This window comes from Leptidea sinapis, chromosome 32 (genome assembly GCF_905404315.1).
Source record: "Leptidea sinapis chromosome 32, ilLepSina1.1, whole genome shotgun sequence".
Lineage (NCBI taxonomy): Eukaryota > Metazoa > Arthropoda > Insecta > Lepidoptera > Pieridae > Leptidea > Leptidea sinapis.
This window is the reverse complement of record NC_066296.1, coordinates 6434008-6451417: the sequence shown is the minus strand read 5'-3', so window position 1 is coordinate 6451417 and position 17410 is coordinate 6434008. Positions and strand designations below refer to the sequence as shown.

Here is a 17410-nt window from a genome sequence, read left to right as displayed (position 1 = left end):
TTTAGTGCCCTGAGGGTAGTAGGTGGTGGTCTGCGATTTCTGACTAGCCTCCCAAGCTCATCCCAGGCGTTTTCAATCGGGTTGAGATGAGGACTTCTTGATGGCCAAGCCATCACGCTGATACCGACCTCCTGAATATACTCTTGTACGATATGATCCGTGTGTGGCCGGGCATTATCATGCATCAGCATCGATCCATCACCCAAATTTGCTAAATACGGCCCTGCATACTCATTGAGAATCTCTTGAGCATATCTTTGCCCAGTGAGGGTGCCATTTTCTATGGCTACTAGGTCTGTGCGACCTTCTGAAGATATGCCAGCCCATACATGTACACTGCCTCCACCGTATTGGACTCTTTCTGAGATGCAGGTTTGAAGGTATCGCTCACCAGGTCGCCTGTAAACACTTCGCCTTCCATCAGAAGTGTAAAGGGAGAATCGAGACTCATCTGCAAACAAAATTCTTGACCATTCTTCTTCATCCCACTGCATGTGTTCACGGGCGTATCGCAGTCTCGCTACTCGATGCTGTCTCTCGAGTTTTGGGCCACTCGCTGGTCTTCGGGGTTTCAAATTTGCTTCAGCAAGTCTTCTTCTCACTGTACTGTCACTAATGTAGTACCTCCGGGTCTGAAGTAGCTGTTGCTGGACTTCAACAGCATTTTGGTGGCGATTTCTTAACACAGTGGAAATAATATAACGATCTTCTCGGGCACTGGTACACCTAGGTCTGCCATCACAAGGTCTCCTCAGATGGTGTCCAGTCTCTTCGTACCTTCGCTTTAGCTTCTGGACCGTTCGTACCGTCACACCCACCATTCTTGTTATGTGCTTTTTAGCATAAATTTTTAAAACAAGACCCATCGATCTTGAAAAAAATTTAAAACAGAAAGAAAAATGTGAATGGTAAAATTGTAATTCAACAAACGTCCACTTTGAAAAAGGAATGGTTTTGTTTTTGAATTTTTTTTTCAGCCACTTCTTAAAAGAAGGTTACCGACTATAAAGTTTTTATGTACAAAATTAAATACTCTTTGGAGTCCTTTTTATTTCGAAAATATATCTTGTGAACTTAAAACGTTATCCCAATTTTAAAAGTGTGATACTTACTTTCGAAGGCCAGTGTAGATGGTGCGGCCGTGCTGCTTTTTTTGCTCGATTCATCACTACTGTGTCCCCAGATCAAACATATATTGATACATTATTTTTTTGTAGAATAGGAGAAGAAATGAGCGTACGGATGATCTGAAGGTACACCGCTGCCCATACTAAATAGCAGGAAGATTGCCCGTCTAAATAAATATATATATATCTTATATCTTTAAACGAGCAATTCTTGTATATAAATATATACAAGAATTGCTATGAATATATATATATATATATATTCATAGCTCTATATATATATATATATATATAATAGGGGACTAGATTGTGATTATTTTATAGCGATAGAAATGACTGTACAATATTGTATATTTTTATTGAAAAGAGCGCAAAAAAAGAATGCTGGGAGAGTTTCTTGCGCCGCTTCTTCTCTCTCAGAGCGCCATTTGTTTCCGAAGCGGTAGTAGTATCTAGAAGTTATTATAAATGACATCAAACAGAATTCTAAAGGAATCAATTTTCAGAAAATAAATGCCTTTTAAAATGAATCTCGGAAACGGCTCCAACGATTTTCATAAAATTTAGTATACAGGGGCAAAGAATATCCCGGTTCGAATCCAGATGTCCTATTAGTTTTTCATTTGTTAAAGTTTCGTACATTCTTAAAAATCCGAGCAAGGCTTTGTCGCCCGGATATTAGATATAATAAATTGCGGCCGTTGTGGTTCCCGTAATCTAGCTGGCTTCCTGTGCAAAAGGTGTCCCACTGGTATACTAAATCTATGCAGAAGGTGGCGCTGGTGGTTGGGGAGAGTGGTCGCCGTGGTCGGCCTGTCCAGCGCCCGCGCATTGTTCTACCAGAACCCGCAGCCGACATCGCTTCTGTGACTCGCCCCCACCAGCCTATGGGGCTAAATACTGCGAGGTAATATTTACACACACATATATTCGATCTTCCGGAAGACACAGTGTTGGTATACCCCCACAACATGTACCGACGATCTGGTCAAGATCGCTGGAATATGTTGGATGAGGTCAGCGCAGGACCGACCGTCGTGGAAATCTTTGGGGGAGGCCTTTGTCCAGCAGTGGACGTCTTCCGGCTGATGATGATTATGATATTCGGTCAAATTTCGTTCTCAGACAGAAAAGTGACAATATTAAAAGTAATTTAAGGCAAATACTACTATTTCAATATATTCAATAGTCAATTTGTTTCAAAACGTGCAAATTTATAATTTTACCTAAGTGTTGAACACTGTCTAAATGCCAACTGAACACAACTTAATACTACATAATGTACCAATATATTACGGAAACACTTCAAATCATATCAAATCAAATCAAAATTTATTCATCAGTAGGTCACGGGCATGACACTTATGAATCCTAAAAAAAAATATTTGTCTCGTATAAGCTAGCTAGCTTAACCCAGCTAATAAGTAGAAGTAGCAAGAAGTTTTTTGAGAACCGCAATTCTTCGTCTGGACTAACTTCATAGAAAAGTCTAATAACATAGTGGTCGTCATTTCCGTCCAACTTGCTCGCGTTTCAGATTCTCTAAAGGAGGTCATATGTACCACAACTTTGCTTTTGCTTTTTTATATAAAGTTGATCGAGTACAGATCTACTTCTCCTCTTGGCTGTTCATGATATATAACAAAGTAACCTACACCAGCACCCCATCTCTAATTGCATACCATATCGGCCTCCAAGGCCCCCGCCCGGCTTCGCTGTAAAAGCCTTTAGGGCTATCAGCACAGAGGAGGTTTTTAGTCGGTAGGGGGTGTTTACACCTGAGCCCGACATATGGGCCCCGCTTCGGGGTCTTCAATACGTAAATGTATTTTACTCCTCTCGAAAAAAAAATGCATACCATATTTAATAATTGGTATAGATTAATGTTGGTTATAATGGGCAATACTTATTTTTTTAATATTTAAATTTTTTTTTGTTATACTTAGATAAAATGCAATAAACTATCTTTGAGATTATAAGTTCTGAAAAAAATTCTAGATTGTAATAAAATACAATGTAGGTTAATAATCGAGATGTTTACCGGAGTACTTATCACCAGTAAAAGACTTCCACCGTTTGAAGCTTAGATTGGTCAACGTTTATCGGCCGTTTTCAATAAGATATCTCTAGTTACGGATACCTTGCTGTCACCGTTAAATGACAAGATCTTATCTGTCCACAGTTATGTCCAATATAGCTATAGAAGCTTTACGTCGATAGGTTATTGAAATGTAAGTAAGCCTTTAAATCCTTAAAGGCTTACTTACATTTCAATATATAGATTTGTCTACCTCTAGTAAGTTAAACTAAGGTTATTGAAAACGGCCGTAAGACGGCATTGTGAAGATAATTTGACATATTGACTAATAATTACTTATTCTTAAAATAAAATTACCTTCATTTATGGTACCGTACTCTATCTACGAAAACGAGCTATCGATTAACCATCGAAGCGGTTGCTAAGCAACAAGTTGTTTATGTTTTCGATATTGATGTCAAAACACGCGCAACTTATTGCGTAATTTTATACTGCATTCTATACAATAATCTTAGTGAAAGTAATACAATGGCCCCAAAAAAGAAAAAAGGAGATGAAGATAAACCAGCTCAGGTTCATACTGCGATCACAGAAGTGGAGAAAACTTTTCTCGAGCTAACAATTACTGATTGTAATCGTAAAATTGCAAGACTTCGAGCAGCGGTAGACGACTATGAGGTACGAAACGAAGAACTTCAAAAAGCTTACGACAAACTTGATGAAGATCGAGCTGATATTATTGCGTACTTAAAAAAAACATTAAATCTTAAAAATGAAGAAAACAACGAACTTAAGGACAAAGTGAAAGGATTAGAAGAAACCCGTGAGCTAGAAACAGCTCAATTCAAAGAAACAGTGAATGATTTAGAAAGAAATTTTACTACAATGAAAGATCAACTTACGTCAGAAAATAAGCTACTAGCAGGAAAACTAAATACGCTTGAAGAATTCAGGGCAATACGTGATGATTTAATGAGAAAATTTGAAAACCAAGAACAAGCATTTAAAGATCAGGAAATGAAGTATAAAAGAGTTATATATGATGCTGAAAAAAAATTTGTAATTGGGAAAGATAAATTAAAAAAAGAAATGGAAGCCCGTCTTCTTCAACTAGCTCAAGATTTTCAAGATGCTACAGAGTTAAGGATAGCCGCGTCTACACACCGCGTTATACGAGAAAATATTGCCATTAATAATGAACTTGATAGTATTCTTTCAACACAAGCAAAACTTGCAGAACAAAATGAAAAATTTAAGGAGAGTGAAAGAGTAGCTCGCATCTCTAAAGAGTTAGCTGAAGAAGAAAGAGACAAAGCTATAAATAAAAATGTTGTTCAACTTAAAGTGATCGATCAGTTAACAACTGCTTTTCAAGAAATTAAGAAAGAAAAGGCGTTATCCGAGAAGAAAAATTATGATTTTAATATACTTCAAGTAAAAATTCAGAAACTCACTACAGAAAATGAAAATCTAGCTCTACAAGTTCGCATCTTAGAGCAAAACCTACATGCTAAATTGAGTGATCAAACTAAAGCTGCAGTGGAGGGATCTAAAGTTATTAAAGAATGTGAAAAACTGAAGAAGATTTTAAAAGAAGCAGCAATCGCAGTAAAAGCTGCTTTAAAATTGGATGAATGGGCTTCAATGGATCCCACCAAAGAAGTTATGGATAGACAACTTTTGCTTTCTCGACTTTTAGACATTTTATCACAGTATCGTGAAATGGAACGAGCTGAGTCTATAGATACATTGGCTTCATTTGGACGTGTCTATGAAGAAGGTGATCTTGGTTTTATGCCTAAACCTATTGGAAAAAAATCTGCTGTTTTAGCTACTACATCTCTACCTTCGAAAGAGGATGTGAAAGCAGTAAAAGGTTCTGAGGAGACTAGTGTAGTTTCTACAGCATCGCTTGGCAGTATTAAGACTATTCCTAGCATAAAACTGATTCCACCCCTGACTGAACCTCCTCTTATGCCGAAAGATAGTCTTCCATCATTTATTACATCAACAAAATCAAGTGTTACGTTATCTGAGGAAGAACTTGAAGAGATTCCAGAAAGTGAAATGAGCATTGGACAAAAATTGGAAGCTAGTAAAGTAGAGATTCAAAAGAGTATACTCAAAGATTTGCAATACTCCCAAGGGGTCATGCATTCCCAAATTAAATTCACTAGCGAGAAAGCTATAACTTCCAAATCTACAGTGGCTATATTAGAAGAAGGGGAAGATGAAGAACATGAAAAAGGAAAAGAGAAATCAGAAGCTATAGAAGAAGATATTAAAGGTGAGCATGGCGAAGCGGAGGAAAGAACAGAAGATGAGGGGAAGGAAACAGCAGGTGATGAAAAAGAGCCTGAAGACTTACCAGGCGAGACATAAATATTTTTGAAGATAGTTTTATTTAATATAAAAATAATATTTTTTGATTACTATTGAAATAAATTATTTAAAAAAATTTGGTCCATCACTCTTAGGATTATTTTTATACTTTAAAGATCAAAATATAGAAAAGCAGATTACACGTTCAATAATAGTTATTTTTATTGAATCTAAAACTCGGAATATCTTTCAAGGTTTTTAAAATAAAAAAGTCAGCTTAAATATCTCTGATTTTTTTTTGACAAGGAAATCTTAATTAATTCTCTGAATTACTAGCAATAGTGGTAGCACAGTAGGGATGGATACTTACGTATTAAAGAAGGTAGTAGTTAAGTTATGCTCTATAACATGCGTTATCTGTCCGTGAGAGTCTCGACAACATTGGTCCGGATATTTCGTAGATTATTTGGAGCAGACAGGTGGACATATAAAAAAAATACTTTGTGATAATATTGCATCGCATAAAATTCTGAATATGCGTACACATCATATCAAATTATGGTATTACACGAAATACAGAATTATAACGATCTGTATAGATTTATAAATTGCATTTTCATATAATGACCAACATACGAAAGCCCCAATTCTATTTAATTTAATTTTACTTCTTTGGGATAAGATTAAGTTTAAAATACATTTTACAATTGCAAAGTACAGTTTTAAATTAATTTGAGTGAAAACCCACACCGTTGTCCATGGGTTGATTTTACAGTGTGTTGTGTACATTTTTACGAGTAAGTAAAAATCTACACAACTTCAACAATACTACAACTAATTACAAATTTATTAAATGACCTTCTTTTAGATGACAATCAATCGATTCAATCAATCTGCTGTTTGCAGGGAGTCTGCCAATAGTTAGAAGTAATTATGGAAAACAGACAATAGCCTTTGTGGGAGCTCAGATATACAGGGTGTCCCAAAGTTATGGGACATGAAGGAAAAGTACCTTAAATATCGAAGATAGGCTATTTTACTGAAAGAAGACTTTATGTTATTTTTAAAAGTTAGTAATTCTGCATTCAAAGTTTTTCTAAAAATTACTTGCCTCGTCTGGGAATCGAACCGACTTAAATGTAAAATAAAAGCAACCCTACTTTTATGATGCCAATCGAAAGAATGGCCAAAAACTAATAACTCTTCTTAAGTAACATAGTATTTTAAAAGAAAGGAACAACGTAAAATGAATGTTTTCCTACTTGGATTGGTACGAATGGACCGATTAGGTGGCCGGCCAGATCCCCGGACCTTACACCATTAGATTTCTTCTTTTGGGAATATGTGAAAGATATGCTGTACAAAAAGCGATACGAGAACGTGGGCGAGTTACAAAAAGAATTGTGCCATATCATATCGAGCATTCACCATAAAATGATAAGAAAATCAACAGGCAGCGGACTCATTAAAAGATTGGCGATTTGCGTAAGACAAGAGAGATCACATTTTGAGCATTTAATTAATTAATTTACAAAAAAATACCCACTTAATTTACTACTTTATTTTAAAATACTATGTTACTTAAGAAGAGTTATTAGTTTTTGGCCATTCTTTCGATTGGCATCATAAGAGTAGGGGTGTTATTTTTTTACATTTAAGTCGGTTCGATTCCCAGACGAGGCAAGTAATTTTTTAGAAAATCTTTGAATGCAGAATTACTAACTTTTAAAAATAACATAAAGTCTTCTTTCAGTAAAATAGCTTATCATCAATATTTAAGGTATGTCCCATAACTTTGGGACACCCTATAGAACAACCTACCCTCGGAAATAAGAAATGTCAAAACATTAACTACTATTACGGCGAGTCTTCAAAGGCATAATATACTCAATAATTATAAAACGTTTCAATAACATACGTGGGTTGATTCATCCATATGCTTAATATTGTATTGCATTGTATACCTACAAAAGTAATTGTTTCTAAGTACTTTGATTGTTAAAATGTTAATTTCTCATGTAAGTTAAAAACGCATGCAGTATACTAGTTATTTATGCAACTATTGCGTAATAAGGGGTATTAAAACACGCCTCGTGTGATAATAGTATCACATGAGTATTTTAATACCTTATTATCAACAGTTGCATACAAGACTTTATCTACACCCATAATCTGAATTCTCTAAAAGATTCTGAAACAGTAAGCTTACTGCTAACATTAAAATAGACAGTCCTAGTAGTAACCTAATATCATCCCTTACTGATTAAATACATATAAACTAAGTATTAATGAAAGAATTCTTTATTTAGTAGTAATTTACGTTTTTTATAGTGTAATTATTAAAATTCACTTGAATATTATGCTTTTTTACAGCGTTTAAAATATCTGACAGTGTGCTGTCAAAACTTGAATCGCTCATTTTTTGTAAGCAAAATAGTAAAAATATCGAATAAAAATGGCGGGGATTCGAATATACTCCTTTTTTGCGGCGCGCGACGTTCTGCGCTGTGGAACGCGCGTAAACCAAAATCTTCTTTTTTTGAAATTCATACGGATACCACGCATCGATCAACAAGAGTGTGGCTGTCTGTTGAAACTCTTTGCGCATGAACGGATCCAAAAAAAAAAAAGCAAAGAAGTGTTGTTATGAAATTCAGTACAACATTACAACACTCGTTTGGATGTTGTAACGGTTATTAGGACATTGGGTTTTTTAATGTTGGCAATAAGCTAACTCTTTTGGAATCTTTAATAGAGGATTTAAAGCATGGGTGTAGATAAATGCCATAACAGTCACAGCTCTTATGATAAACTGTTAAAAAAGTATTGCCTTTTGAATCTAAAATCTAGCACATATTATCTTGAAGTGATGCTATTAAATGACATTTGTCACAATCGCTAAGATTTTATTGATAACTAGCTGACAAACAAAAGGAATCCTTTTTTAAGTGTGTACCCGTGTTTTAAGGAAATTTATTTTTTACCTCCTGAGAAAGTTAGAAAGATTTAAAAATTCTAATTAGTTATTCATTTTAAACTATTATTTCTATTTGATTTCTGAAGGACACATCAAAGGAAAATCAATTTTTTTTTTTTATTATTATTTAATTCCAAGAACTTTCATATTAATTCAAACTTTTTAACCTTCTCTGGACTTCCACAAATAATTCAAGACCAAAATTAGCCAAATCGGTCCAGCCGTTCTCGAGTTTTAGACTCGAGTTAGAGACTAACGAACAGCAATTCATTTTTATATATATAGATTATAATAAAATACGCTACTTAGTGCCGGCACACTATGTATGTACGTACAAAAAAGAAATTCTTATTTGCAAATAATAGATTTCGTGCACCGTTGTTTAGACTCAAAACTCAAACTTAAAAACTATAAAGACTTCTGCAACAATATAGATATTTTTTTTATATAAGAGGGGGCAAACGGTTAAGAGGCTCACGGGATGGGGAGAGGTGAGGCAACCGCCCATGGACATCCGCAACAACAGATGTCAAGAGATGCGTTGCCGGCCTTTAAGGTGGGAGTATACTATTTTCTTGAAGGTCCCTTAGTCATATCGGTTCGGTAAAACCGCAGCCGGTAATTGATTCCACAAAGTGGCTGTGCGAGGCAAGAATTTTTTTGCAAAACGCGTGGTTGTGGAATGCCAGACGTCAACGTGATGCGGGTGGTATTCTGCACGTAATGTCCGGTGGTGGAATTCGGCCGCTGGGATCAACCCAAATAGCTCCTCTGAGCACTCTCCGTGATAAATGCGGTAGAAGATGCAGAGAGAACCCACATATCTACGCAACGCCAAAGAATCAAGCCGATCGGAGATGACTTGACTGTCGATTCGAGCCGCTCTTCGTTGCATACGTAATAATTAATTATTCCTACCTTAACTTACAGTATAACTCAATTCAATATAGTAAATAGTAATAAACATTAATATTTATTCACACAGCCATCATAATCTGCACCATCCTTTGATCTTTTTTTTCTCTTTTAATTGTTACTAAGCACATAAATTTTATTTTATTGTTTATATAGAGGTACGTGTTTATCTCTCTCTCATATAATTTATCTGTGGCTAATTTAGTTGGTTTCACAATTAATAATCAAGGTTTATGTATATTAGTTACAGTTAAATGTTATTGTGTTACTGTGAAATAGATGATAATGAGAATAAAGTTTATTTGAACCTAAGGACTATTTTCTGCCTAAGGGTCAAGCTGTAGAGTTAGCAGCTTGCGAGTGTACTGGCCCTTCCTGGCCCGGAGATTCTTCAGTGGTGGTGGCAGAAATTGGAGCTCGGTGCCGCTGTGGATGTGTTCTCCACTTGGCTCCCTTGGCCAGACTCCTGGCTGGTTCTGCTAGAGCCTGCCCGGCGAGGTCTTTCTGGCTCCTACAGGTATCTATTTTATACAGTTTTAACTTTTCGTAGTTTTTGTATAAAATATTTAAATCGTCACTTAGAATATATCAATATCAAATATTTTTCTTCAAACGTCATAATACATGGCTATTTGAAAGTCAAAAACTACCACTTATTCCAAAAAGTATGCCTCAAACCTGAGAAGAACGGGCGTAACAAACTCAGTGGGGTTCTCTTTTGTTCATTAAAAATATACTTACAATGTAATATCGTACAATAAAATGTATTATTTAATATCCTGAGTATGATCGCTCCATTCCCAATCGGTGATATCATTAAGAAAGTCTTTTCTTTTATAATAATCTTTACCACACAAACGTTTTTTAGCAATTCTTTTGAATTTCGTAATACATTTTTTTTAATAAAAAATAAATAAAAGCATATACATCACTTAGCCGAGTAGAAGGCATAATAAATATGTCCATCTGTAATGGAAGTTCGTCAAGAATGTTCCATAGGTAAGTGAATCCAATTCCATGGGAACCATGAAATGAATTCAAGACAACCTACCTATATATATTATTAATTATTTCACAAACCAATTCCTAAATGTACGAAGAATGCTTAAGCGGCGATTCTTTGCCCTGTAATACAAATCCTGACAGGTAAATGAGGGTAGGTAGAAATTATATTTAGTTTACCTCAGTTCATAACATAAAATGCTTCCATTAGAACTAAAAGCTGTAACAATATTATCTTAACTTTGAATCCGTGTAACGAGATCGTTTCAAAGGCTAACGTTATTTATCTAAACTAAAACAGAATATTAACGTTGCCGGTACAAAGTTATATTGAATATTGTTGCAAAAGCCATCGAAAGTAAACGATATTCCACCGTCGAAGCGATAGCTTGGACGTTAAAGTTGTTTAGTTTTCGCCTGATTCAACAAATTACTTAAACGCTGTTAATTTGAAACAAACTGACCAATCATTTTACCAGTGGGAGGCTCCTTTGCACAGGATGCCGGCTAGATTATGGGTACCACAACGGCGCCTTTTTCTGCCGTGAAGCAGTAATGTGTAAGCATAACTGTGTTTCGGTCTCAAGGGCGCCGTAGCTAGTGAAATTACAGGGCAAATGAGACTTAACATCTTATGTCTCAAGGTGACGAGCGCAGTTGTATTGCCATTCAGAATTTATGGGGTTTTTAAAGAACCCTGAGCGGCAATGCATTGGGCAGGGCGTACCAATTACAATCAGCTGAACGTCCTGCTCGTCTTGTCCCTTATTTTTATAAAAAAAACTCTAAGGATCCTTTATTATAAGCTTATCACTAGAAGTAATTATTCCAGGAGAATCAATGACGTTCTATGCACATGTAATGACATATCATTCACAGTCTAATTGCAGAACGGCAAAAGTGTGCTTAAAGACAATGTAAGTACACTTACACACCGGATCAAACCTGAACTGAATATTTTTTGAAGTGAAAACTTCTTTAGAGGCGTTGAACACTTTTCTTGGGATGAGTATAAACTGTTAAACTCGCGTCAGGACACGTGGCCTGATCGAAGATTCGTAAGATTAATAGATAGAGATAAACTTTTTTATGTAAAATAATTGCAATAATAGTTCTGAAGTGTTAAATTTTTTCATGTGATATAAATATACATACGTTCCTTTCCACATGATGCCGGCTAGATTATGGGTACCACAACGGCGCCTATTTCTGCCGTGAAGCAGTAATGTGTAACCATTATTGTGTTTCGTCAGGGCAGTTAGTGAAATACTGGGCAAATGAGACTTAATATCTTATGTCTCAAGGTGATGAGCGCAGTTGTTGTGCCGCTCAGAACTGTTGGGGTTTTTCAAGAATCCTGATCGGCAATCGTAATGGGCAGGGCGTATCAATTACCATCAGCTGAACGTCCTGCTCGTATCGTCCCTTATTTTCATTAAAAAAAAGAGGTTAGGGAGCCGACTATACCCGAACCAGCACCATATAGCCGAGTGTGACGTCACTCTTATACAACCCTCATAGAATATTGCGCTCAACGCGCCTCAACAATTATTCACTTCAAAAATAAAACAAATCTTGCAAGTCATTACGTAGTAAATGACCGATACTGCATAAGTACATTACTCAAATAATAATTTGTACGGACCTTGCAATTCTTCTATACTACTTATACAATACTTCTATACTACTTTGTTTAAAATAAGATCTTGTCATAACTGCATTAATTGAAAATAATTGTTCTTTTCTTTTTAAATATTATGTAATTTATTTTTAAGCGGCTTCACACACATATAAGCTTCCTAAAGTTTAAGTGTGTGTTATTATATTGTAAGCTATAACTACATTGTATTTTATAATAAGCTATACAAGGTATTATGTTTGTATGGTCTAAACATGTACAAATGTCGGTCAACTGCACACGAATGGCTCCTTTTGCAAGATTACTGCCACACAGAGAGACTTCTGGAGGTCTTGGATAATTAGCACAACTATAAACCCGAGAACACCCTATCGTACGCATGTTTGCACATACACCCTCTCTCTCTCTCTCTCACTCACACACACACACACATACACCCACACTCACACATACACACACACACACACACACACATTTACCTCTATCCTTTGGAATTTCAAGCTTTTTAGTCACTGTGTAAAAGTGGAATCCTGGTGACCAGTAATACAGGTATTTTATTACCTACCACAGGCACCAGCGATCCACAACCAAAACTTATGTATCCCCTGTATTTTTAAGTTTTCGCTATATTGTAATTTTGGTTGTTGGTGAGAAATAAAAGTTATTATTACATCATATTATTATATTATGTCTTTGTCATAGCTACTGGTAATAAAATAAATAAATAGAACTTCTTCAGCCATAAAGAAATAAATAAACTAATGTAATTTCAAATAAATATCATAAAAAAAAATACAGTCTTCTTAGACAGCAGACACCACTTAAACTATACATCCTGACTGTTGCCTCTCATTATATTCTTGATAATACATAAGTTTGTACATAGGCACATAAGTGAATTTGCTAGAATCCGGCATAACCGTAATGTTAACACCAGGAACAAATAAACTTATAATGCGTACTACTCGGCTAAGTCGAGCTAGTAAGTCTTTTGTGGGGCAATATACAAGCTTTTACAACAAGATCCCAGAAATTTTCAAAACAAATGTATTACGAAATTCAAAAAAAATGTTAAAAAACGTTTGTATAGTACAGGTTACTATAACTTAATAACACAGATCGTCAATAGAGCGACCGCCCACAGGCTATTAAATAATAAATTTTACTGTACGATTATACGTTGTAACCATATTTTGATAAAAAAAATAAGCCCGCTGTGTTTGTTGCGCCCGTTCTTCTCAGGTCAGGCATACCTTTTGGAATGGGTGGTAGTTTTTACTTTCAACAAGTGATTTTATACCCTATTTTGAATATCACCTTTTTTAAATAATAGTCGTGATTAGCCTTAAGCTTATAGGCCATTTTCAACTTTGATTAGTGCAAATGCAGATGATTAGTGATTAGTAATTATTGGGAGTGATTAGTTCTACTATGTAGTGCGAGTAGTAATTTGCTGATGCGTTTAGTTAAAATTAGCTGTTGGGCGTAAAACAGCAATTAAGGACGACAACCTCAACGAAACGCGCTTGCAAATGCTAAAAGACATTTATTTAACCAATAAAGCCCCTATGATTACAGAGTGACCTATTGCGAATTGCGATAGAGGCTTGACTTAAATTTAAGTATTTAAATAAATATAAATATAAATCTTAGAGCTTCTACGAACAATCTATACCTACTATACTAGATAATTACTATTACTAGAACATACATCAACTACCCCAATTTTAAACTCATTCAGAGAGCAAGCAAACAAGTCAATCCTTTGTGGAAGTTCGTTTAAATTTCGTAATGCGACTGTAAAAGGCGTGACTCGCAAAAGATTGGTTTGGAAAAAGTCGATTTCCCGAAAGATATATAAATAAATTAAACCTCCCGCAATCAAAATAAGTACTACATACATCGAGTCCTTATGTAATATCTATAAAAATAATAATCTGCCAGACAAAACTCGAAGCATAGATAACGAAAATGAATTTATCAAAATTACAAAAAAACTTTCTATTAGAAAAGTGCTACTATGCCATTAATGATTTTCTAAACGACTCAAACGAAGATAAATAAAAATATGGGTCTTCCTACTACGGTCTGTTGTCCAGACCAAACTGCGACTTCTAAACTGGGTATCCATAATACTGCCTTGTACAATAATTTACTCCAAATGTTAAATTTAAGAAATATATTTATGGAATTGCAATAAATTTAAATTGAACATTTGTAATCGGAGCTTGTCCCACCAAACTTAAATATGAAATCTATTTTTAGCGCAAGCTTCCAAGTCCTGAAGGGATTGACTTTTCAGGATATTTAGGAATATTGCCTTTCCCTCAGGATGAATGAAGAATCGTTTAATATAATCTTATAATTAAGAAATTTTACCAACAATTTGAAAGAACCGTTTTATTATTATTGCCTTAAAATCAACTAACGAAAAGTTCAAGTTATTTACTATCTGGATAGCAACTTAGCAAGATTCTTATTTTAGTATATATGTACTGTTTTTTATAAAAAAGAATCAATTAAATTATGATTTAAGTGACTATGTTGTAATATAGTAAATTCCTCTAGTCCTGTGCATGACGCTAAACTCAAAAACACTTTGTTTAAAGAAGAGGAAAATAAATTGATGTCTCTTAGTCCCCAATTTCACCAATGAGACTTCAAACTGAGTTATATTAAACTCAGTTTTACGTAAACGAGTTGAAATGCCAGTCTTGACCTCGATTAAACAAAGCGATTTCACCAAAACCTTTTGAGTGTGTTGACGTTAACTGAGTTTACATGTCATAAACAATAGAATGTATCAAATACCTGTCAAAACTATCATCGTTTCTCAAACTGTCATAAGTGAACACAATCAAAATTGTTATATGTCAATGTTTCTATTACGATAATGACAGTTACGTTGAACGTCCAAAATTCGGTGATCAGCACTTAGCTCAATTAAACGTCTATATATTCTCTTGCTGTTAGAGAACCGATAAAAACAGGCCAGGAATATTATAAGTTTAGTATGCCTGACAAGCTATGTCTTACACTCGCGATTTGTATGACACTTTGTGTTAGTGTGCGTGAATTGTTGAAAATAGAGGTTAGTTCAAAAGCCTATTTCACATTTTCATAGCTGTCTATCTAGACGTATAAATAATCTAAGGATCAGCATTTAAACGCGTTTAGGCTATAACTGCGTTTAGTTTAAGTTGGTGAAACCCGAATGGAATCTGTAAACTCGGTTACAGGCGTGACCTTAGTTCAAAGTATTTTATTTAATGGTGACCGGGGCTATATAATTAATTAATAAAGTTTTAGAATGTTTCCTTTTTCGAATTTTTGAACGCTGTCATTGCGTGACATTGTATTCTAAGCGCGGTCGAAATACAACCGAAGAACTGAACTCTGCCTAATAGACACGTAGGCAGAGTATTGCTTCAGACAATTTTTGAAAGTAATTATGAGTTTAGTTTGTTTTTTGTACGTCAATTACCATCAATTTTAAAATTCAATTCTTCTATTCTTTAGGCTGAAGAGGGTTTAATAGTAAAGGTACGCTTCGAAGCGGTGAGGCTCCCTTGCGCCGGACAAGCCCTGCGAGCTCGTGATGGGGACTCTCTCGGATCTCCTCTACTGGCCTCTTGGGATGGACCAGACAGCTCAGCTATGGTATTGTATTCCTGTAACATAAAAAGGGTAGTGAAGAGTACAAAGCTCACCCATATACAACGTGTTTATATTTAATCCCCATAACTTTATGGTTATAATCTATAGCTAAAAAGAAAAAGAAAAGTCCTAGAAACATGTGTTCTAAAATGCAAAATGTATTATAAAAATGTTTTTAAATGTACATTGCGTCTTGATTGTAGCCTGTATGCCAAGTCCTGATCTTAGCGACGTTGCCAAACTTACACTTACAAAGACAATTAATGAAAGTGAGATAGTGACATATTTTTCATATGTAGGTAAGTCAGACAATCGTTCATTATTTGAGGCTCTTAGTATGCAGCGTTGCCAAGTTTCTCGTAAAGGTGTGTGACATTGTTATTTGATAATTATTAAAATTATTGTGTATGATAGATAAGAAACGCAATAAAACATCATTTAAAAAAAATATCATAAACTATTTGATTCTAATAAACCTTTTCGTTACTCTCAATACCTTTGAGTTATAGGAATTCAACTTAAACGCGTTGTATATATATATTATAGATTTCCCGCTAAATCATTTGTGTACACAAAATATTTTTTTTTATTTATAATTGTTATTTTTACATTGCAAGAGATCTTGCATACGAATTTGCATTCTGCATAGATTCACATAGTTCACGGTCCTCAACAGTGCGGTTTTCAAGGAGCTTTCTTCTACGTACTACAAAGCTGTGTAATGAGCTTCCTTGTGCGGTGTTTCCGTGACGGTACTACATGGGTACCTCGAATACAAGCGCGTACACCTTCCTTAAACGCCGACAACGCTCCTCTGGTGTTGCAAGAGAATGTGGGCGGCGGTGATCACTTAATACCAGGTGACCCGTACGCTCGTTTGTCCTCCTTTATCCATAGAAAAAAAGGCTAAAAAGTAACATCAGGCCAATTAATTTTTGAAGTTGAATCTCATATTTCTGCGCTCTTAATCGACACAAATTTATGCCGAGTTATTTTTTCCAGTTGCATTCGTTGAGCTTCTAAATTTTTAGTATCGCGTAATATGAGTCGAAGGGAGAGGCGTTGGTGGTGAGTTTGGACATAGCGAAGGACTTCGATCGAGTGTGGCATAAAGCGCTTATAGCGAAACTGCCATCCTATGGCCTTCCCGAGAAGTTGTGCAAATGGGTCACTAGCGTTTTGGCTAATCGGAGCATCAAGGTTGTTATCAACGGTGCATGCTCCGACTTAAAACCCATAAACGCTGGTGTCCCGCAAGGCTGCGTGCTATCCCCTACGCTGTTTCTTCTGCATATCAATGATATGCTGCAAATCAGCAATATTCATTGTTATGCAGACGACAGCACAGGGTATGCTTCCTACACCGGCCGTGCCAACATGTCCCGGGATAGCGTCGACGAGAACCGGAACAACTTGTGTATGAAATCGAGACTATGCTTTGCAAAGTCTCGGAATGGGGCCGATAAAAATTAAGCCAATTCAACCCCAAGAAGACACAAGTTTGTGCGTTCTCCACTAAAAAGTCTCTCTTTGTCGTATCCCCTCGATTCGAGATCACTCCTCTTACTGCCACAGCCTGTATTGGCATACTTAGCGTCGATATATCGAGCGACGTTCAGTTCCGTGGTCACTGGAAGAGAAGGCCAAACTGGCCTCAAAAAAACTTGGTATACTTAGTAAGGCGAGACAGTACTTCACTAAAAGCCACCGCCTGCAACTTTATAAGGCGCAAA

The 17410-nt window shown here is 35.7% G+C and overlaps 2 protein-coding genes across 2 annotated transcripts in view; both read left to right on the top strand.

Moving 5' to 3' along the window:
- Positions 1–17410, top strand: part of LOC126974412 (uncharacterized) — a 375370-nt gene that overhangs the window by 330844 nt on the left and 27116 nt on the right. The window contains exons 10-12 of the mRNA XM_050821894.1: positions 1898–2034; positions 9711–9896; positions 15540–15680. Of these exons, the coding sequence (XP_050677851.1) occupies positions 1898–2034; positions 9711–9896; positions 15540–15680 (464 nt within the window). The remainder of the gene's footprint in view (positions 1–1897; positions 2035–9710; positions 9897–15539; positions 15681–17410) is intronic.
- LOC126974423 (cilia- and flagella-associated protein 157) lies at positions 3638–5699 on the top strand. The gene has a single exon (XM_050821912.1). The coding sequence runs from the start codon at positions 3694–3696 to the stop codon at positions 5545–5547; it is 1854 nt and encodes a 617-aa protein (XP_050677869.1). The 5' UTR covers positions 3638–3693; the 3' UTR covers positions 5548–5699.

Excerpts from the sequence above, each read along its gene's own strand:
- LOC126974423 (XM_050821912.1), top strand. The coding sequence starts at position 3,694 with ATGGCCCCAAAAAAGAAAAAAGGAGATGAAGATAAACCAGCTCAGGTT.